This window comes from Stomoxys calcitrans, chromosome 1, assembly GCF_963082655.1.
Source record: "Stomoxys calcitrans chromosome 1, idStoCalc2.1, whole genome shotgun sequence".
Classification (NCBI taxonomy): Eukaryota; Metazoa; Arthropoda; class Insecta; order Diptera; family Muscidae; genus Stomoxys; species Stomoxys calcitrans.
Window position 1 is genome coordinate 221,558,318 of NC_081552.1, and position 24,566 is coordinate 221,582,883.

Sequence of the window (24,566 nt, forward strand, 5' to 3'; positions counted from 1 at the left end):
TAAAATACTACCAATTTAAAAATTTGCTTAAAAAAAGACATCCAAAATTTCGCTCTTAACTTTCAAACACATATCTAGAATATGGCAACCCTGCAATAAAAACTGAAAGCCTTAACACAAAAATCAAAAGCTTTTTAAGCTTTTTTTTCTGTTAATAACCAGACATTCCTTATAACAGACACATGAATGCTGGCAAGGAAGCACAACTTTCATGTTAGCAAAGATACAAACCAAAAAATATAAAAGCTTAAACTGAAATATAGAGGGCTCTGCCAACTGTCATACCCATTAGTTAACCATAATTAGAAAAAAAAACTTAATTTTGGCTTAAGCAAAAACAAATAGTTTTATTTCATATTGATATATTGCATTAAAGGCAACTCTGGGTCAATGCATCAACTGTCAGTCACCTTTGATAAATGCAGTTATTTAAGTCTTTCATACACTTTGATAAGGAAAATACCATTGTATGGGATAAAAGCTATAAAGCTTATACATATGGATCTGTGGAGACAATTAAAAAAAACAAATTTTTACCTTTCCGTCTCATACATTCAGGATTCACTAATAGGCGATTGAAAATGTCATCAAATAGGAGAAAACGTAAACAAAGAATGAATGTAAAAAGGGAATAAGTTGACATCCTCAATGCTAAGTACTGCCAAATATGTCGCTGATAACTTGGCTTAACCTTATTCAGTGAATCCTGACAGCTTTTACCAATAATAGCTGTAGTCTTTAGCTGCATATGTGTGTAAAAAATATCTTTGTCAAAGTAATTGCAAATTTTTACTAATATTAAACTTCTTTACTGCTTAAACACTGAACGAAATTTTTCTATTCATTTTTTTGTTGTTGTAAATTGCCTGCTGTACCCCAGCCTTTTGGTGCATTTTTAATTCGAATTGCTTATCTTTACTACTGGTATGTTTTATATGGCCAAATTTTTTGTCAGCCTTATCATATTTTTTTTATCAAATATTCGCTTTTGATTTTTGGTGACATTTTCTTTTTTTAATATTCTTCTCCATTTAATCTTATGATATCACACTTCATAATAATAATAAAAAAATGTCGAAAAAAATCCAAAGTCTCCTGTATAATGCTGAGATTGTCTTGGTTTAAATTAAACACATCCGCTGCAAAAATTTAAAAATAAAAAAAGAAATCTCGCAACATACATACAGAATGTCAACAGTCCCAGCTTGCCTGCCTGACTGCTTGCAGTTCAGTACCTTCATTGTCATTCGTCAAAAGCAGCATTTGCTATTGCTGAAAATCATGATGATATCAAAATGGGTATTGTGCAAAAAAAAGTGAACTACGACTATATTTCGCATTTCCATTTACGTGCCCAGAGAGCTATGGCACACACTCCGTAATTGCGGCATTATTTTATTAAATAATGGCAAAAATTTTTTTTTAGCCATAATTATATTCAGAACCTATATAGGCAACGCATTGCAATGATTCGCATATTAATAATGCATAATGCTAACTCTTTGAGATGGGCTACAAGAAATAGCAATATACAAGATTTTGGTTAATAATAGAAAATAAATAGAAACCTGCAAAAAGTTGGTAAAGTAGGAATAGGGAAAAAACTGTAAGGAATATAAGAGCATCCCTAATGATAGTTGGATCTCAAGATCGTTTATTCAAACCCTATATTCCTTAAAGTATCGCCTGTTTCTTAATGGAATGTTCATGGGAAATGGAGTATATTCCTGAAATCAAGCAGGCGAATAACATTTATTGTACTCAACAGAGATTCGTAGGGGTCGTTTACACTAAAAGATAGATCTTGTATGAAATACCAATTATTTTGGCAATCTTTTAATATTTGGATTTGTTTAACATGGAAGACCACCGTGGAGCAGAGGTTAGCATGTCCGTCTATGACGCCGCCTAACGCCTAGGTTCAAATTCCATTGTTAACATGAGAAACATTTTCAGTGGTGGTATTCCCCTTACTAATGCTGGCTATATTTGTAAGGTATACTGCCATGCCAAACTTCTCTACCAAGTGGTGTCGCTATGCGGTACGCCGTTCGGACTAAAAAGAAGGCCCCTTAACATTGAGCTTAAACTTAAATCGGACTGGAGTCATTAATATGAGAGAAGTATTCCCTGTTCCAAAATGGAATGCTCATGGGGAATTTAGTAGTAGTAGAAGTATTTAACATAAAATATATGGTTTGCCATATTGGTATTTGTATTTAAAAAAATCTGAAATTGGCAAGGACCCATTACTATATTTTAAATGACCCAACAATATGTTAATGTTTACGTTGACAGGCTGACTTTAATAGTTCTTTAGGATATGGCAGATCGATCTCAAGACCATTTATTGAGGGCCCTTTGTTCTTCATAAAGAACAAAGGTGAAAAAATATAGTCAGCAAAGATAATTAGTGGTCATTTACACTAACAGATAGATGTTTTATGAAATATGAAATATTTAGACAACATTATTAATAAGTGGACTTATTTTTAATAAAATATAATATGGGTTGCCATATTGGCATTTCCATTAAAAAATCTTCAAGTGGAAAGTACCCTTTATAATGTTGGGAATGACCTTACGAGTAAAAGTGTTTATGTTGAGAGATTGCCTTCATTAGTTTCTTTAGCTATATATATACCCCTATTAATTGAGCCATTTGCAAACAACAAGCGCATATTTAAAATTGCCATTTTCACTGACCAAAAACGTGTAAGGTAACAAATATTCAATTTGAATTGCCACTTACGGATGTATGAATTGATTCATACACAAAATGTTGACAATAACTTTTGTTAACTTTGTACAAACAAATTATAACACATCACAGCAAGGAAATTAATGCTGCTACTGTTGTTGCATTGCATTGCAGGGCATAAAAATGCCATTGCATTGCACGTATTTGTTATTAAACAATGAATGAATGGATGGCTGGTTCACTGCAGACGGACGGACGGACTTAGTAGTTCTGTTAACTTGTAAAAAAGAGAAAAATAATGTGTTTGGCTTGCTTGGCAAACTAGCTATGCACATATTTTGCAGTTGGCCATGCACACTTTGTCTGCAAATCTAAAAAAGTTGACCATGTAACTTTTGTTGTTTTGATTGTTCGCTAAAGTTCGCCAAAGTTATGCTATAATTCCGGCATTATTTTGTTTTTGTGTTTCAATTTTTTTTTCTAATTAAGATTAAGCGCAATAGTTAGTAGCTTTCGATTTTTTCTGGCTTGTAATTATTCTTTTAAAAGAAAAAAAAAGAACAACAAAAGTGGTTAGATATTGTTGTGCTTAAGGCAGGCAAACTAGCTAGTTGTATGGCTAATTCTATGGATGTGTAACATTTTTATAGCGAAATGATGGAAATCTAAAACTATAGGCTTTCCAAGTTTTAAAAAAATAAATAAATAATAAAAATAGTAATACATAACTTTTTTGGTTTAAAATGTTCGTAAGGTATATCAAATAATCAATTTCTTTGAAAAAAATAGGTAGATGAATCCAGAAGCCACAACTGAAATGACAAATTATTAATCACAAATTTACGATATAAGGATGGTCAGCAATCATATTCACTTAATTGGTTTGGTGAATAAGGATTACAAAACACTTCGTGTGACAAATAAAAACTCCATTTTCTGTTCTCAGTTCTATGCTAGCATAATAGTAGCCTATAGCAACATACTATCATGCTGCTATTACGCAGCCATTTCACTGATAACCTAATATGGAACACTTATTTTAAACAAATTTTTTATATTCATAGGCAACACATTTGTTTAGGAAACGAAAATAAATCGATATACCATTTATCGCTGGATAAATTGGGCAACAGTCTCTCAACTACCATCCTCTGGTGCAAGTACCGACTAAATTATCTCTAATCCCTACTTACTCAGTTGCCTATATACCTTCTCACACTCTATTCAACCTAAGGGAGCATTTCCCAGCATAACGATCTTCTGGAATTATACAATATCTGATTTCCAGTTTGGCTATGTATTTCTCTATTTGGTTTGTCCCTCAGGGTTGGGCGCGTTCAAATATTTAAATGACTTTCAACTGTAGCATTTTTGGTCATTCTGACAACATGAACCAGATAACCTAATATGCTCTTTGCACCTACAATTTCTATTGCTTTATATAAAATTATACTAATTCTTAGCTTTCCATTGCTGAAAACAAAATCTTCAGCTAACCTTAGTTTATACAAAGTTTTCCATTCTTACCATGAAATCATGCTAAATGAAATTGAAACTTTTGCCTTTAGTAACAATAAGAAAAGAAAATAAATTTCACTTCCTCTCTACACTAAGCTGAGATATTTTTTTCCTATTTTTACATTAAAGAAACTCAATTTAGTAGCGTGCTAACCGCAAGAAATGTGTATTTTTGCCTTGACTACACACTAACTGCATCTGCCCATGGATCGATACATGCAAGGCACTAGGCAATACATTCTTACGCCTATACCCATGTATATCTCTAGTACGTATTGAAGATGAGATTTCTTTTAAACGATTAAACAGCAAGCATATTGTATCTAAGCTCCCGCTGAATGTCCCTCTGGCTGCCTGCCTCCCTCTTAAGTTGCCCATTGAACATGTTCAGTTTTTGCAACTGCAGCATTTCTCTTCTTTTTACGCTTTGCGGTTTATTTGTTTTTTTTCTAGTTCTATTATGATTTATTTTGCTTTGCTCTTCATTAGACAATTATTAAAATTGAGTAGTTTTTTATTATTTCTATTATAAACACTTTTTTTAATAAAAAAAAAAATAAAGCAATTGATACTATATGCATGTGTAGGCCAAGATGATGATAGCGCAATTGCACATTGTAAACAAATGATATGTAGGTATGGGTGGGTTATATGCACGTTTCAATTTCACTTCATGGTTAAGGGTGTGGGTGTATGTGTGTGTTGTTTATATTTTGTTTTAATTCGACTCTTTAGAGTAGGTTTGGGTTGGGTGGGCCAAGAAGGAAGCTGCCAACCCCATTTGCTTACACATTTCTTTGCAAAATCTTATCTCGTATTATGAGAGGATATATGGCAACTCTATAAATCCAAATAGAAGAGAGTGTTTTTGTGTGTGTGTATTGGTCGTTGAAGCAAATACAAAACGTCGTTACCATTCCATGTGCATGGCAAGGAATGAATTGAATTGCCGCAGCGGCAGCTAGCTGCCTCGTTCGTATCTGGCCGATATGTTTTAACTGCTAGTGCACATGGACAGGCAACTTCAGTTAACGTGTTTAATTGTTTAATCGAATATCGCAAGTTGGCATTAACGGTTGGCGGTGTGAATATTGTGGATTTTTGCAAATGTGTCCGCTAAAAATAGAATATATATGATGTCGTCGTGAAGTCGGTTAACCATATATATAAATAGAAAATTCAAAGCGGGAAGAGAAAAACAATGCAAATAGTTGAAAAATAATACAACCATAACTTGGAACAGTATGTGTGCAATACACAAGGAGCTCTTGAAAATTCACAATTAAAAAGAAAAATCAATAATAATATAAAGGAAAACAAGGCAATCTAATATTTAAAATTCACAATTAAAAAAAAATCAATAATAATATAAAGGAAAAAAAGACAATTTAATTTTGAAAATTCACAACTACGAGTACAAAAAAAATAATTAAGGAAAAAGAATACAATATAATTTTTTAGATAATTTAAAAATGTTAAAATTTTAGGGCTTTAACAAATTTTATATATATTTAAATCTTTCTCATTTTTTAATGCAGATTTAAAAAAATATTAAAATTATTAAAGTATTTAATTTTTTTTTTAAATTTTCTATAATTTTTAACTTTTTTTTTTGTTATAATTATTTTTCAAATTTTTGTCAACTTCATCCTATTTCCCCAAAAATTCTCACGTTTTGAGACCTAATATCCTTTTTAAATTTGCAGTTAGTGCTCTACGTTTTTATTATTATTACAAATTTGCATGTGACGCCATGTACCAAACCCTTTAATTGTCCCACAAACAACTAACAATGTTGACAGAATTTATGGCAATTCGCTATCCCCTTTCGTCGTATTTTTTGAGAAGGGTTGAAAAATATTACGTCATTTTTTTAAATTATTAAAATTTATGCAAAAATATCCTTTGAGTGGGAAATGGTGCATTAAATGGTCAGCATAAATCAAATATGCAGAAATTTCCATCGTTGAAATTGTCCATGCAAAGCTCTCTCCCAATAGAACACAAAACAAATAATGGTTTTCCGCCTCCAAGTTGAGTTGGGAAGTTGGCAATCCAAACATTTGTAAAAAAAAGGATTTCAATAACTCATTCCCCCCCAAAAAAAAAGAACAAATGTTCGCTAACATTTTTTAGAGTGGTAACCCCCCATAAAAAACGTATTTTGTGGGTGTTACAGTGTGAGTGTGTGTGTGTATATATGTGTTGTGAGAACAATGACATGTGAAGCTACTTTAAAACGGGATTTTCAATTTGTCACTTGTACCAGAAGGAGACAATAGTAAAAGTGGGGGAGGGGCGCTCTGCTAAATCTCACCCATATTCTTCATTAAACGGTTTTTTAGGACAAAGGGTTTCTTGTTGGTGATTTGTGATTTGTACTTTATTTCCCTTTATGTAAAGGATTAACTTATGTTTTCCCTGACAAGGGGTGGGGGGCGTGAAAGTGACAGTGATTAATTTCTTTATATTCACCATTTAAAGGCAACATTTTCAAGCTCTATTAAATTTGTTTCTGCTTTTCTCTTTACTGATTTAACGAAAATAATGAAGAACAAAAAAAATCAATAGTGCTTCATGGATGTGTTTCTGCTGCTGTTATTAATATTTTATAATATATATGTATATACGTATACACGTGTAATACTGCATAAATTTATACCATAGACACGCAAAGTCCAAGGTTGCCATAGTGGTAGAAACTTTTCTTAAAAATGAATTTTTAAGAAAATTTTTCCAACAGAGGCCACCGTACCGCAGAGATTAGCATGACGCTGATAGCCTGGGTTCGAATCCTGACGAGAACATTAGATACAATTTTTCGCGGTTGTTATCCCCTCTTAATGCTGTGAGGTACTATTTGATGAAGAAATTTTGGGCATGCATTTTCAGATCTTCCAAGCGATTAACGTGCAACTATTTTTAGAACAATATCGAATATATGTTACTCGTCCAGGCGAGTTATGTGCAACTCTTGTAGACGAGTATTTTATACACCTTCCAAAACACTCATTTGCTGCTCGCCTACACGATTCATATATGATTCTAAGATCTTCCAAGACTCTTCTGACTTACTCTTTAGCAGTATAGTTTTTTTTGGAGATCACTTTTTAGTTTTTAGATTGCACAATAAGCCGATTACTGGCTTAGGTGTATGTCTATAGTGGCATGGGGCAGATTAATATCTTTTCAACCTAACCTAACCTACTCCTTAGCAATTCATATGGAAGATTCGGGGAACACTCTTCCAGAAGAGTTTTATTGAGGACACAATTCCACAAGAGTGGGGAGTGTTCAACGACGAACAATTAGTATAACATGTGTGGGGTTTTGCAATCGCACGTCATGCTTTTTTACAACAAAAATTCATTTTGATAGGGTAAACAAATTTGAGAAGATCTTTACAAAACAGCGCTCACAAGCAAGTATAGATGTCACTGCACATACTATGTGGGGAAACTTTGATATACCTCAAATTCAAAAAAAAATCAACCACACCATTTCCATTACAATTTCACAAATGCAGTCTCTTAAAAATGTTGCAAAATTACATTCTTTAGCAAGCCTGCAATAGGGTAAATGTGTCTTTTTCTAAATAAGGATGCTTAGCCTAGACAAAAATCACCCTTCACTATTGCCACTATGGGAAGAGTAGCAATAGCAATTGCAACAGAGAGTGAGCGCGAGAGAACAAAATAATGGCAGCCGCCAGAGCAACTTATTACAATAAGAATACTAAATAGACCAAACACATATTTGTATGTATGTACATATGATGAGGGTCATATAATAAGGGAGAGAGGAGCACAGGGTATTGATGATAATAAGATGATGGCCCCTTGAATGGACAAAGAATATTAAAACATATGCTTTAATATGGTGGCGTTTCCTTTTATCCCTGTATCTATGTATGGGGGTCCCAAAAAATACATGCATCAATAACACATCATCCTCTTAATCTCACACCATCAATGGCACAATTGTGTGTTGATGCTTTTAAATGTGATACAAAGAAAAAGTTAAACATTGTTCACTTTTTCCTGCTATACTTGAGTGTTATTAAGATGATGATGATCATCATCTAAAGCTAAAAAAGCCGCTTGCTTTTCTTTTGTTGGCCACCATCATAATTGTACCAGCATTATAAATTTTATTCTCTAGTATTTTGTCAGTTTGTCTTTTACAAATTGTGACACAATTAAACAGCAAGCGCACACACGCACATACTTGTATAGTCTCACAGACAAAGCAGAGTGACAGATTCATATCCATTTAAGTGACACCAAAGTATGCATTAAACAATTGAAAAAACTCAGAGAAAAAGTTAATTGATTTTGAAGAAAATAGAAAAATACTAGGCACTAGACAAGTTACCAACGTATGGCAAGCACAAAAATTAGAGCATTGCAAACAGTAAAAAGATGCAATGAAAACAAATATGGCCAAACTAAACATGCGAGAAACTTCAAGACAGACTGTGTGTGTGTGTGAGAGGGAGAGAGAATAGTCAATAATAAGGGTACGTTTACACTAGACAATCAATCTATGAAGGTCAAGCAATAGAACAGTTGATTTCAAGCATGTTAAGATAAAGTTAAGATTTGGTAAACCTTCATACAGTTTAAGGTAACTAAAAAGGCAAATATTTTTACACAGGAACCATATCCCCCTTAATCTTCGCTTTTATTACTTATATATGTATATATGGTAATGTTGCTAAAATCCCAGTCCAATGATAGCTAGCATTAACAACAAAATCTACACAAATCAAATGTGTAGTGTGTGTTTATCTAAATCACAATAAATAGTGTTACTTGATTCCAATTCGAATAGAACCCCACAAATCTCATATAACATGGATATTTGTTTATGTATGTATTTATATTAAAACACTTTCTTAACGGCACTGGCATTTGATCGCATAAATAAGATTTTATGGTTGATTGAGCTTTCGCATTCGTTAGGTTTGGTGGTTGATAATTTTGGCATTATCTTTCATATGTAAGTTTAATAGAGTAGTTTTTCTTTATTGTAATCATGTGCAAATTCTTAAGTACACTAAATAGTCTTTAATGAAATGCAAAAGAATATAACAACAACAAAAATCGTTAGAAAATAAATTTATAAATTTTTATTTTGGCTGCTTTATTTTATCGTTGGATTTGTTTGTCCTTCAGAAACCAATTGGTTTATTTTGCTTTTTAGAATAGAAAGAAAATTAAAAATCTTTTTTTTAAGTTAAATAATAAAAATAATATATAAAAATAAAATAATAAAAAAAACGTAAAAGCTCTAAAAATGCTCAAAAAATACATAAAAATAAATTTAATACAAAGGAGTTAATTTTATTTTTTTTACTAATCTAGTCATTCCGTTTGTAACATCTCGAAATATTCGTCTATGACCCCAAAAAGTATATATATATATTCTTGATCGTATCGACGTTCTTAGTCGATCCAGCCTTGTCCGTCCGTCTGTCGAAATCACGATAGCGGTCGAACGCGTAAGGCTAGCCGCTTGAAATTTTGCACAGATACTTAGTATTGATGTAGATCGTTGGGGATTGCAAATGGGCCATATCGGTTCAGATTTAGATATAGCTCCCAAATAAACCGATCCCCAGATTTGACTTTTTGAGCCCTTACAAACCACAAGTTTTGGCCGATTTGGCTGAAATTTTACATGTGATGTTCCGTTATGACCGTTCCGTTTCAACAACTGTGCCAAGTACGGTGCAAATCGGTCTATAATCTGATATAGTTCCCATATCAACCGAACTCCCGATTTGACTTCTTGAGCCCTTACAAGACGCAATTTTTGTCCGATTCGGCTGAAATTGGACATGTGTTGTTTTGTTATGACTTCCAACAACAGTGCTAAGTACGGTCCATATCGCTCTATAACCTGATATAGCTGCCATATAAACTCTCGAGATTTGACTTCTTGAGTCCTTACAAGCCGCAATTTTTATCCGATTTCTCTAAAATTTTGCATATAGTGTTCTTCTAACAACTACGCCAAATACCTTCCAAATCGGTCTATAACTTGATATAGCTCCCATATAAACCGATCTCCCGCTTTAACTTCTTGAGCCCTTTCAAGCTGCAATTTTTGGCTGAAAATGGGCATGCGGTGTTCTGTAACGACCTCCAACTATTGTACCAAATACGGTCCAAATCAGTCTATAACTTGATATAGATCCCATATAAATCGAACTCCCGATTTGACTTCTTGCGCCAAAAAGTATATATATATATTCTTGATCGTATCGACGTTCTTAGTCGATCCAGCCTTGTCCGTCCGTCTGTCGAAATCACGATAGCGGTCGAACGCGTAAGGCTAGCCGCTTGAAATTTTGCACAGATACTTAGTATTGATGTAGATCGTTGGGGATTGCAAATGGGCCATATCGGTTCAGATTTAGATATAGCTCCCAAATAAACCGATCCCCAGATTTGACTTTTTGAGCCCTTACAAACCACAAGTTTTGGCCGATTTGGCTGAAATTTTACATGTGATGTTCCGTTATGACCGTTCCGTTTCAACAACTGTGCCAAGTACGGTGCAAATCGGTCTATAATCTGATATAGCTCCCATATCAACCGAACTCCCGATTTGACTTCTTGAGCCCTTACAAGACGCAATTTTTGTCCGATTCGGCTGAAATTGGACATGTGTTGTTTTGTTATGACTTCCAACAACAGTGCTAAGTACGGTCCATATCGCTCTATAACCTGATATAGCTGCCATATAAACTCTCGAGATTTGACTTCTTGAGTCCTTACAAGCCGCAATTTTTATCCGATTTCTCTAAAATTTTGCATATAGTGTTCTTCTAACAACTGCGCCAAATACCTTCCAAATCGGTCTATAACTTGATATAGCTCCCATATAAACCGATCTCCCGCTTTAACTTCTTGAGCCCTTTCAAGCTGCAATTTTTGGCTGAAAATGGGCATGCGGTGTTCTGTAACGACCTCCAACTATTGTACCAAATACGGTCCAAATCAGTCTATAACTTGATATAGATCCCATATAAATCGAACTCCCGATTTGACTTCTTGCGCCGCTGGAAGCCACAATTCTGTTACGACTTCCAACAACTGTGCCAAATACTATAACCTGATATAGCTCTCATGTAAACCGGTCTCTCGGTCATCCTTGTTCGGTTCCTAGAAGCTTTAATTTGTGCTGGTTTGACAAAAGTTTGGTATGTAGAAGAAAATTATGCCCTTCAACTAAATTTATTTAGTAAAAAGTTTTTGCAAAATCCATGATGGTGGATTCCCAAAATTCGGCCCGGCCGAACTTGTTTACTTGTTTATTCTACAACTGAAAATATATGACTGAATTTTTCATTTCTATTTTAATCAAATTTCCAAAAATTGTTGTTATGCCGTTTTGTATTTTAGCTTATCTTATGGGTATATATATATAAACATATTTCTCATTGATTGATTAGGGCTAATTCACTAAATCATTTGACGTAATGCCATTTTTAGTTCTATAAACTTCTTAAGGCAAATTTTTGCAACCAAATCACAAATCTTATCAGGCGATAAAACCAAAGTTTATGTCATACAAGTGAACATGTGCATTATCTTCCTATATGAGCATTTTTCTCGAGTACTTTCTTTATAACATTTCTATCAAAAACTTAGTTTGAGTCAAATCCAATAAAGATAAAGTTGCACCACCATCGTAAAGATTTGAAAGACATCAAACACCAAACACTTGAAGAAAATCATTATTTTAATTATAAAGATAATTCAGACAGCCAAAACAGCACTCACTCTAGTATAAGGTGATACAATTGTGTATTCATGAGAGCATACACCTTATTATTCATTCGAGAACCCTCAACTAAATAGAATAAAAAAAAAAACAGAGCGAGAGAAAGAAAAGTGTTTGCCATCAACTACTAAGATGTTTATATGACATCTGGTGGCATAAGAACAATCTTACAATGTCCTACACTCATTAATACCGCTATTTTAAAGAAAGAAAAGAGAGCAAACAAAAGAAAAACAAAGATACGCATTTGATATCTGTTATCAATTTACCAATGTATACAAATCTGATTGGCAACTGCCGTCAAAATGGTACCGCTATGTTCGATCCATATGCTATTCACAATAGCAGCAAGAGAGCTACCATTTCACATATGGTAGCATAACACCTAGGGACAATGATACCGCTATGTAATCATTCATGCTGTCTTTGAATAACCTCATAGGTACTGCAAAACATTTTTATGTTTTTTTCTATTTGAGCATTATAGCGAATGCGAATGTTTATCTAAAACTACACCACTTCCGCCTATAAAAGTTACGAATATCTTAAATTCTAGACTCCAAAGCAGCTGTTTCAAACATCACTTAAACTAAAACATCATGCTTTGAGAATTTCTTGGGTCTTCTGACACCACTTGAAATCTGTTATCATTATTTTCAAATATTGGAAAACATGAATGAGAGCACAGACACTTGACTTCGGTTAAATAAATATGTAAAAGAGGAAGAAAGGAAAAAAATATATTAGTGAAAGAAACAGCAAAAAAATCTCCATGCAAACACACAGCAATACGGTGGGAGGCAGAGGTAGAGGTTATAAAAATCATGATTTCAATATGTTTTCAAGAGGCAAGCCATAATAAACCCTCCTGTGCATGTAATTTCATACAGAAGCATCTCACACTATCTTCCCCCAACCCCTAGTGCCACACTTTGACACAGCCATATATCCTTTTTCCCTAAAAAAAAGGAAGCTGTTGAATAAACAACAGACTAACGAGTGGTTTCCACCACCGCCAGCGTTCACTTACTAGTATGTGTTTGGGGCAAGAGAAAGAAGAAACAGAGAGAGGGTAAGGGGGAAATGTATGTTTTCAAACATATGATAAGGTGTTGAACAATAATAATGATATCCTGTGTTAAATGCAAAGAAATACTTAACACATATACCCTTGATTATATTCTATATCCTTTCTGCCCCCCTCCTTCTCCCTCTCACAGCAACCGTATCCAAATCTTGAGCACATCAAGAGGCTTGTACACAATATACACGACCTGGCCAATGGAGAACCTTTTTTACCATCTCCTCTGTAGCTAGCTAAGCTACACGTGTATAGTGTGTGAAGGCCAAATTTGTGTAAGTAATTCCTATACAACACCAAACATCAGCATTAGAAACGTCTCAGAGATACAATTTAAGGAAAAGGCTAAATATCCTGTTAGTTATCTCAAGAATTTCTATATGGCGCATTAAGGAAACATTTCTTCAATTCAAAATTTAAACATTTTTAAATATTTCGCACTTTCAAAATCAACCACCAAGCAAGCAATTGAAATATCCCAGCACACAGAGATTCATGTTGGTATGTATGCCTGTAGTTACGCCCAACCACATGCCACGTTCCAGTCGAGCCTGCTGCTGCAGCACTCTCCACTCTCGCAAAATTTCCATTGCCAATGTGTACCATCCCTTACTGGGATTTTTGTGGCGTAATGTTTTTGCTGTATTTGGGTGTTGGACAACTGACATTAATTGTGTGGCGTGGTTCACGTATTATTTGTACAATTTTTTTTATTAATACGATCTGCCGCCGCTGTTGCTGCAGCTGCTAGTCGAAGTCGCCTCTGTAGCTGCCGAGAACACAATATAAATTTGTTGAAAATTTCATTTTTCCCCCAACCAATTCCCCGCCACCCTGTCTACCGCTTGTGGGTCATTATTTAATGTGTGAAATAAATGCTTGTTATACGCATAGTTTTATGGTCCCTTTTTGCTCTGTGTATGTGTGTGTGTGTTTTTTTTAATATTATTATAAAGGAGTATGACATATGACTCTTCTCTTCTTGGTGTATAACGGTGATGGGCCACTCCTGTTGCCTGTATCATCACCATTGTGCTCTCACTACTCTCAGCAAAGAAATTTGTTAACGTTGACAAGAGCAATCAACCGTTACCCTTTTCTTTTTTGGCGCGCTTATAATTTGGCTTTTCTTGTTAGATGATAAGGAAGTGCATTGGTGTGAGTTTGGTACATGGCATTGAGTAAATATAATATCTTTTTGGTAACTTTATGCCACTTATACAGCCTAGAAATGACATTTTGCTACCTCCAACCTCCCTCATTAGCATAGCCATAAACTTAACATGATGAAATAAAATCCAACAATTGTCTGGGGATTTTAATCAGTGAACATTAAGTCCTCTCCACACAACTTTGTCATTCGAGAGTTAAGCATGTACTGTCCCTTTACCCGATTATGTTGTGGAGCGTAAATTGTATATCATGCTTTTTTATTTTAAAATGTCTTGGCATTAAATCGTTACTGTGGCTCCTAAGAGAATTGAAAATTACTATTGTGTCTACCGTGTTATAAATGTCTATGGGGTATAATTAGGTATGCTATGACAAATGAAAATCAGTTAGTATTTATAATGAGTTAATAAAGGATGTTAGTTACATTTGGAGAGGTTTTAATTTATTTAATGGGAAAACAATCAAATTTATCTAAGAGTGTTAACGTCCCATAAGGTTGTATCATCCATACCGTTATTCATTTGCACTGCTGTCAAACTCAACATGAAAGCAATTGTGAATGAACAGGGTCTGAAATGTATTAAAATGCCAAGAATCATTTAGGCAATAAAACTTTTTTTCTCAAAAATTGCAATTAGCAAAATTTCCATACAATATGCTTGTTTTGATTTTCATTTGTACTCCTTTCATAATTAAGGAACTTTAAAAACCCTCCCAGGCCCCTCACCAAAGAGCAACATAACAATTTTAGGCATTAAATGGCAATATAAATGGTCTATTGCAAAAAAAAAAAAAAAAAAAAATCAACAACTTCCAACCCTCTGGGGTTACACCCTGGAAAATCAGAAGCAAGTCTCCAAACTCAACTCTCACACAGCTTCTTGCAAACCCGAGAAAGTTTTAACGTTCTCTCTCACTCTCTCCTTCTCTGACTCGTCCTCTGTGGCTGCTAAAGCAGAGCTCTGCTTAGTTGCCACCCATATGATTGCTACAACATGGGCAATGCTGCTGCAGTAGCTGATTTCAACGCTTTCATTATACGAATCTGTAGTATCTTCCATATTGCTGAGGATGATGATAGTCTTCTGGGTTCAATTAATAGAAGCAAATGACATTCGGGTGGGGGTAGTCAGACACACACACACACGCATACACCTACACAAAAAAATGTTCAACACACACCCAGAAAATGTAATTATGGGAGCGTATTTCCAAGCGCCCTTACTTGTGCCTGAAGTGTGCTCTGCTGTGTGGTGTGGTGCGTTGCGTTGCGTTGCGTCGCTGCCCCAAGCCAAGCCGGCATCCAGCCTCTGCCACCTAGCCGGTTGACAACGAACAAATGGAACTCCACACAACACACAAGACAACAATGTCGAGAACATACATAAAATTAATTTCCAACCAGACTTTCACAGCTTAACACTGCTATCGACAGGATTTGGAAGTTTAGTTCCTTACAAATTTCCGAGAGTGTTCGTTTGTTGTCGGCAAAACGCGCGCTTGCTAGACAAAAGTCAAAACCCCAAAAAAAAAGAAACGGAAAATATTCTATTTGAAGAAAAATCGCACACGCACGCACAAACTTCCCTGTAGTATAGCACTTTAAAAAACAGTATACTTTTGGGCGCGGCAAGCAAATTTGGAAAAAATTACTAAATAAAAAAATATACTTTTTTTATATAAAAAAAATATACATCAAACGTGTTAAGGAAAAGAGACGAAAAGCATTACTTTATTCACTTTTTTATTCAAAGAAAGAAAAACGCACAAAGAACCCCCTTTAAAAAAAGTATAATCAAAGCAGACAGGCACAAATCAAAAAACCAAAATCAAGTCTTTTTTTTACATGCAAGACGCCACAAACAACAAATTCTATAGTTGTGAATTTTCAAGAAAAATCCAATATAAAAAATTAACCAATTTTTGAAAACGTCCTTATAACACAAAAAAACCAACGAATCGTAAAAGAACAACCAAACAAACAAATATTGTGAGAGTTTAATATAAAAAAACCAAAAAACAAAGGAAAATAGAAAGAAAAACTATTTTTTTGCATAAACTTTTTTACACACATATTCACATTAGCGCGTAGACAAAACCAAAAACAAAAAGATTTATTAACGAAAAATCTAATCAAACGTTAAACGAAACAAAGAAATAAGGAAACAATTTCTCATACATACAACCCACCACCACCAAACTACCATTATTAACCAGCAACAACTCTACTAACTATAACATACACTACTTTCTACTACAACTCTGTGGGCCACATCCGCCGCAAAGAGGATAAATCAGCAAGAAGAAGAAGAAGAATTCGCCAAAGACGCGCCCTTTTGAACACAGAAAAGAATATAAGCATATTTAAGCAATCTCTTCTTAACACATACACCTACAAGTACGCACTCTCCCACTCTCTCTCTCTCCCGTTCTATTCTGTTCTACTCCAAGTAATTGAATTACAAAGAAAGTAAAACAAAAGACGGGATCTGTAGTACGTTCGTTGTACACCCAGAGAAAAAAAATAACGTGCTGATTTTCCTTTTATACCTGTACGAAGAAACCGTTATTTAAGCTAGTAGCAGCAACAAATTAAGCTAAAACATAATAGTTAGAAAACTATCAAAACAGAAAAACGAAAAGGATCAATTTTTTACAAAACTAACAACTTGAACATATTTGAAGAAAAGGAAAAAATCAAAGCTAATCCCAAAAGTATATTAAAAAAAATTGTAACGTTTGTGACCAAATTCGCCAAATTTTTTACAAAATATAAAGAAATAAATTTAAAAATCTTTACACTTTTAAAACTATATTAAAAAACACACGCACACTAACTCTCTTAAACACACACACAAACAAACGAACTCTTGATACAAAATGGGTGGTTGCGCATCGAAGGATAAAAAAGACAAAGTGGTAGATGGCGAAGCTGTTGCCACCGATAATAATGCTACCGAGAATAACACCGCCGATGGTGACAACAAAGCAGCAGCAGCATCCGAGACGGCTGCTGCCGATACCGCCAACGCCACTGCTAACGAACAACCAAACGGTGATGCCACCACAAATCCAGAAGGGTGTGTATTTTTTTTTCTTTTGATTTTATACTCTCCAAATCTATTCTTGCCGGCTAGGCGGCCACTTCCATCGTCCATTTATCTACATCCATATATAATTTTTGCAAAATATTCCATATATACACCAATATGTGGTTGTGTATTTCAATCTGTCTGTTAATGGTTGTGTATACGTTGTAAGCGATTAATAATTCGTTCATATGTAGCTCTACATACATACAGAAGATATTTTCGTTGTCTCCACACCTTGTTGGTTGCCGCTCTTTTTCCTTTGCTTTGCTTTTTAGTCTTTGGTCTGTCTGCTGTGTGTACAAGTGGGGAGTTATATATGGGTCAATGGGAGGCTTTTTATTAAGTGTGAAAGGCAAATATGGGAAACTAGGGAAAATCCTGGGTTGATTCCGTTCGATATTTCTATACACCCAGTATGTATGTATTTGTCCAAATATGTCGTTATCCAGCAAAAGCATTAGAGAACTAAAATTTATGTGACAAAGGTCATTTCCGAATATGTATAACGAAAAAATATATATATAAAAAAAATTTACATTTTTTTTTGTAAAAAATGGGCCTTAACCATAATTTTGAGAAGCAAAAGAAATATTTTTCCAAAAAACTTAAATTATAATTAACAAGGCATTGAACCATAAGGAAGAGGGGCTCAATATGCTAGATGAGTTCAAAGAGAACATCCCTAATAAATACAATTGACAGCTGGCAATATTTCAATATAGCATGTCAAAACAACTATCTCAAGAAACTATAGTTTGTATCTTATGTCTTTAATGCGCTTAATTAACTTTAAACACTGACTAAAACCAGACCCAGAGATAAATTCCAAATCACCTTAGGCAATTTAATTTGTGTGAGTTCTCATTTTTGTAGGAAAGAGAGAGAGATCTGGAAAATGGGAAGAGAAACCATTCACCTTTTCTCATTCTCCCACAGACTGAAAATTACCTCAAGTAAAATAGCCTAGACCTTTGCAAGAAAATCTAAAACAAATAGTTATGTGTGAAGGTACCACAAACAATTCATCAACAACACAGAGTTGTATATCATATTATTTGGCTCTTGTTCTTCTTTCGTACATAAGGACCACATGCCAACTCTCTTTATTTATGGATAAATAAAACGCTCTTCTCGCAATCGAAATAATCAAATTTCAACAAAACAAACAAATAAAGTCGTTTTACTTTTTTATAATATGATTTCATTAAAATCCTAAGCAATTTTGACATTCCCGTTCTTAAGGCCTAAACAGAATCAGCAACTCTGCAAATAAGTGTTAAAAAAAGCTACTCGCATAAATAAAACATCCCTATTATTTAATTTGACAATAAATTATTGTATTATTCAAATACTAAAATAAAAAACGCTGAATAAAGGGCCGATGTTGAGTGTGAACCACACCTTAACGTCAAGTTATTTTTCTGTATTTCATTTGAATTTTCTCAATTTCAGACTAACTAGATTTTAACAATGTAAAGAAAAACAATCAAGCAAAGCGATAAAGTTATTCCAAATCAACATCGGCCCTTAAACTTAAACCCGCCTTAAGTAATAACACTTTACTCCAGTTGTTTCAACTTGCAACATTTTTTTTCTTTTGGATTAACCAGTTTTCTTTTCTTCTAAAATACATTTGAAAAAAAGTTTATATATTATTCTCCTATTGACTCGAAATAATGATGCTGGCGACTCTGTTATTCCAATTTCCAAACAGGTTATGGTGTCTTTACACAACATGTTTTTCTATTTATAGCATTGTATCTGTACAATTTGTATCACGACATGTACTGGCTTCTTTGCTAAATTGACTGTCTTCCGAATTAAATTTGCAAACAAATTAACATTTTATTTTCCCGTTGGCTCGGAATAACGTTATTGGCAACTCCTTCATCACAAATTGCAAAAGTGTTAGTGGGGTCTTTACACAACATAATTTTACATATTTGATATTGAAATTTTCGATATTTTAGTAACGGTTATGTCTTCTTTACTAAATTCCTAATCAAATTTGAAAAAAAAAATGTATATTTTGTTTTCCTATTTATTCGGAATACCGGCACTGACAACTTTGATCACAAATTGCAAACGGCTTATGGTGTCTTTACACAATATGAATTGATATATTTCATATTGATATTTTTTCTCTACAATTTAAATAATGTTAATGACTTCAGTGATGAGTAACACTGTCATCTGTCTTCTTATTTGAAGAAAGTTTTTGTTTTATTCCCGTTTTAATTCGAAATAACGGTAATAGCAACCCTGTTAGTCCAAATTACAAACTATTGAAGTCCTCTTAACGTCAAAAGATTTTATCACAAATATTAATTTGATTCAAAAAATTTTCCTCAAAATTTTTGTTTACGGAACTGTCATCTTAAATGTCAATGGCAACCCTGTTATCCCAAATTGTAAACGTTTTATGGTGCATTTGTACAATAGGGTTGAAACACAATCTTTGAACATAATAAATGGTCAAAACGCAATCATTGAACATTGATTTTCTCCATATTTTCAAATGACAATAGCTGTGTTTTATTTTAGTACCATATAGTGCAGTGCAATAAAATTTGTATGAAAATGACTTCGATCCAGGACAACCAAGTTCTGGATAAATTACCAGTGCAGGCTTCACAAATAAGTGAAGTCACTTGTCCTTATGACTCACAATTACGATACTGGCAACACCTTATTGCAAATAGGCAACACTTTATGGTACCTTTACACAATATGATTGAATTACATTTCGTTTTCTCTGCTATATTGACTAGCCATAATGTCTTCTTAAGATTAATTTAAACTTTAAGATTGATTTAAACGATTTGTTGGAATAGAAAACCATGAGAAACTAGTCAATTATTGTTGATTGATATTGAGAGATATACATAGCTCTTTCTCTAGTATGGGACATTATAATCCCCCCCGTTTTGCATAAAAAACCCATTAGAGTTGCCTATACGAGCAGTACTATAGAATACCACGCCCTAATATTTTTTTTTTTATTTATTATAATTAAAGTGTGATGGGCCGCAATAGACATTTTCATAACGCGATATAATAATACTTGCAAGCAATTAAGTTTTATAGTTGTCATGTTCAAAAGATATAATGAAAAAGTCGTGTGAGGCATAATTGACATAATCATATTAAAACTAATATTAAAGAACTCTTCAACCACTACACTACTATGAATAATAACATCGCCCGCACCATAGTGGAGCGGCAGCGGCGGCGGCGTCATCTTTACCAAAATGTGGGCTTTATAGTTACTTGGTTTGGCGGCGGTGGTTTCATGTTTATAACTTTCAATTTAATTCCTCTTGCTCCTTATGGGCCACAATGAATTTAAAACAATTACCTAAGGCCGTGCCATCTGTGGGTGACTCAAGCTGGACTAGGTTCAACCCCACCAGCAACAGCAGCAGCGACAGCGGCAGCACATGACCATTATTATTTTGGTTGGTAATCTTATCTTAATAATATACGCATAGTTCTCTGAACTTTTTAACCAAAACCCTTGTCCTAGGGGATATATTGCTGACGTCACTGCAAGCAACCCCCCCCCCCCCCCCCCCCCTTCTCATCCCAAAAGAAAAAGAACAAAACAACTTTAGCACTGACCATTATTCCACCACCAACATAACCACCAGCCCCCACACCCTATTGCCAGAGACTTACTCATCAAGAAGTGACACATAGCTGGCTTCAAAATAAGGGAAGCAGGCAGGAGAACACAGACAGCCAGCCTGTATGATTTGTCATTCGCGTGTTAAAAAATCATAAAACAAAAGGGAAACAAGCAACAGTCTTTGCACAGTTCATACAAAGGAAAATTTTGAAACGGAAAATGACCAAAACTTTTCGTCGTCGCTATTGCTATCGTGGTCGCTGTCATTGTCGCCTGTGTTGTTAGGTCCCGGCTTTTATTTTGCTTTTTTTGTCTGTTAATTTTTCCTTTTAGCATTTTAGCCGGCTTTCGCAAGGATATGTCGTTAGTTACACATACACATACACACACATGTACATGCGAGTGTATGCATATGTGATGAAATACTCATGTTTGAACTATTTATATATACCCTTAGCATGATTGTAGACAATGCAGACACTCCTTTGAAAGGCGCATGTCACGTGCCGCTTCTGTAGCAGCAGCAGCAGTAGCAGCGTCTCTGCACTGTCTCAGCCAAAGTCAACCTAACTGTGAAACACCCTTTTCTGAACAACAAGCAAACGATAAAACCGGGATTATTTTACACTTTGTCCTTTTACGGGATACGAGTAGAACTACATGATGCTTTTGGAGACGCCAGCGGCACACATAATGATGAGTAATACACAGAGAGAGAGAAGATTTTAATCGGAATACAAACAACCCCAATATAGCATGAATACTGTGAAAATTTCCAAACATATGCGAATGGGATGCGATAGACGACCCATATTTTTTGTAGAGAATGACAATTCAAAAAAAAAAATTTGTTTCTACTTTTAAATAGCAGAATTTCCACAAATTTATATCAATATACCCAACCAAAGTAGGAGAATGGCTTTAGTTTTAAGATTTGGTCGTTATTCTTCACAAATGGTGTTCAGAAAATGTAATAGCAATATTGAAATTAAAGCAAAAAGCATCTTGCAACAATATTCCAAATTTAACAGCAGAAGAATGTAAGAATATCCCACCTAATTTTGTTTGTACAACACACCTTACCTCACCTTGCCTCAAGCAATTATACTAATGGCTATTCTTTGTTTGTTTTTTCTTTCTTTCCATTTATAGCAAAGAAGACACCATGGTTGATGCTGCTGTTCTTACCAAATTGGAAGAAGGTTTCGCCAAGTTGGCTGCCTCCGACTCCAAGTCTTTGTTGAAGAAGTACTTGACCAAGGAAGTCTTCGATAACCTAAAGAACAAGAAGACCCCCACTTTCGGCTCCACCTTGTTGGATTGCATCCAATCTGGTTTGGAAAACCACGATTCCGGTGTCGGTATCTATGCTCCCGATGCTGAAGCCTACACAGTATTCGCTGACTTGTTCGACCCCGTCATTGAAGATTACCATGGTGGATTCAAGAAGACCGACAAGCACCCTGCCAGCAACTTCGGTGATGTTGATAGCTTCGCCAACTTGGACCCCAACAATGAATTCGTCATCTCCACCCGTGTCCGTTGCGGTCGCTCCATGCAAGGTTATCCCTTCAACCCCTGCTTGACTGAAGCCCAATACAAGGAGATGGAACAGAAGGTCTCCACCACCTTGTCCGGTTTGGAAGGTGAATTGAAGGGTAAATTCTACCCCTTGACTGGCATGGACAAGGCTGTTCAACAACAATTGATCGATGATCACTTCTTGTTCAAGGAAGGTGATCGTTTCTTGCAAACTGCCAATGCCTGCCGCTACTGGCCCTCTGGCCGTGGTATCTACCACAATGACAACAAGACCTTCTTGGTCTGGTGCAATGAGGAAGATCATTTGCGTATCATCTCCATGCAAATGGGCGGTGATTTGGGCCAAGTCTACAAGCGTTTGGTAACCGCTGTTAATGACATTGAAAAGCGCATTCCCTTCAGCCACGACGACCGTTTGGGCTTCTTGACCTTCTGCCCCACCAACTTGGGCACCACCATCCGTGCCTCCGTGCACATTAAGGTACCCAAATTGGGCGCCAACTTGGCTAAATTGGAAGAAATCGCCGGCAAATACAACTTGCAAGTCCGCGGTACCCGTGGTGAACACACCGAAGCCGAAGGTGGCATCTACGATATCTCCAACAAGCGCCGCATGGGTCTCACCGAATACCAAGCCGTCAAGGAAATGTACGATGGTATTGCTGAACTCATCAAGATTGAAAAGAGCATGTAAGGTGTTACACCACTCTCCCCGCACCTGTAGAGCTTACGGCTAAGCCTAAAATCTCTGTAGCCGCTAGATAACAACGTTCTAGGTGGCAGCAATCTCAAGCAGAAAACAAAATCCCCCTCTATATATTTTACACAATTCCCTCGTTAGCTGTTGGAACTCGTTGCCTCTGTGTGCTATTATTTAGCATTTTTACTTTTTTTCTTTCAACTTCACTTTTGTTTCTTAATTTATAATAGAATATTTTGTGTTTCATTTGTCGTCGTGTCATCATCTCGCGTATGTTTTGTAAAAACAAACTAAAAAAAACACACCCACACACACACTTGTGACACACCTCAACGAGTTTCATAGGCCGCCGCCCCTTATCCAACATCCAAACACCCAAGGACGACGAGGGTCATTGTTCTGTGTTCTCTTAAAATGAACAACATCCACATAGAAGCCACCAACCAATTTGTTTAAGTTTTAAGCAATTTATTTTTGTTTAATTTTTATTTATTAAAATAAAATAATTTACTTTAAAACAAACATCAACAACAACAACTTTGAGTTAAACAAATAGGAAGAATGCAAAATGAGAAGAGAATATTTGTATCAACAGCAACAAATATGAAAAAGAAACACATAGAACTTCAAAATCAACAACTTTAAGTAAAATCCTAAACAAACAAACAAAAAAAAACATCTAATGAACACAAAATATTTTTAATTTTAAGTCTTAAGTTTATAAAAAGAATTAATTATTAAAAATAATAAAAAAACAAAACAAAAACAAAACTTTTGAATTTCAATTTTCAAGCCGTTATAAATGCTATGGGCGAATCTGGCAACACCGTGATTTAACAGCTGGGAGTGTCATATGTCATATAATGTGTTTGACTTAAGGTATGACTCTAGGGCTGGGCTTCGGAGTTGAGCAGACTTAAGATGTGACTCTAGGGATGGGCTTCGGTGTTGAGCAGACCTATTTTTGCCGGAGCGGAGTGGTTTCCAATTTCAATATCCGCTCCGCTCCGAAACATTTTTATATAAAACATTTTTATATCCAACACCATAGGATAGGTGGTATATATATTCATTTAGCTAATACGGTTGCCACACATTGAAATATCAATTCCCGAACCTACACAGTTTATATATTCTTGATCTTCGTAAAGTTCTAAACGATTTAATGATGTCCGTGTGTCTATCCGCCCGTCTATTGTAATAATGCTAAAGACTTTTGATATTGAGCTGAAATTTGGCACAGATTCTATTTCATCCGTACATAGCCTATGTTCTTAATAAGGCCAATTGGGACCATATTTGGATATAGCTGCCGTAAAGACCGATTTTGGGTCTTG

At 35.0% G+C, this 24,566-nt stretch overlaps 1 protein-coding gene across 3 annotated transcripts in view; it reads left to right on the forward strand.

Annotated features, from left to right (window-relative positions):
• LOC106084674 (arginine kinase 1) overlaps positions 1-24,000 on the forward strand; it is a 120,512-nt gene extending 96,512 nt beyond the window's left edge. For 2 of the 3 annotated variants that reach the window (XM_013248543.2, XM_013248545.2), the window contains one exon: positions 22,140-24,000. In XM_013248543.2, coding sequence (XP_013103997.2) covers positions 22,140-23,223 — 1,084 coding nt within the window. In that variant the 3' untranslated portion in view covers positions 23,224-24,000. Of the gene's footprint in view, positions 1-17,132; positions 17,348-22,139 lie in introns of those variants that run through there. The other variant, XM_013248544.2, reaches the window with a different exon arrangement.
• The last annotated feature ends 566 nt before the right edge of the window (positions 24,001-24,566 follow it).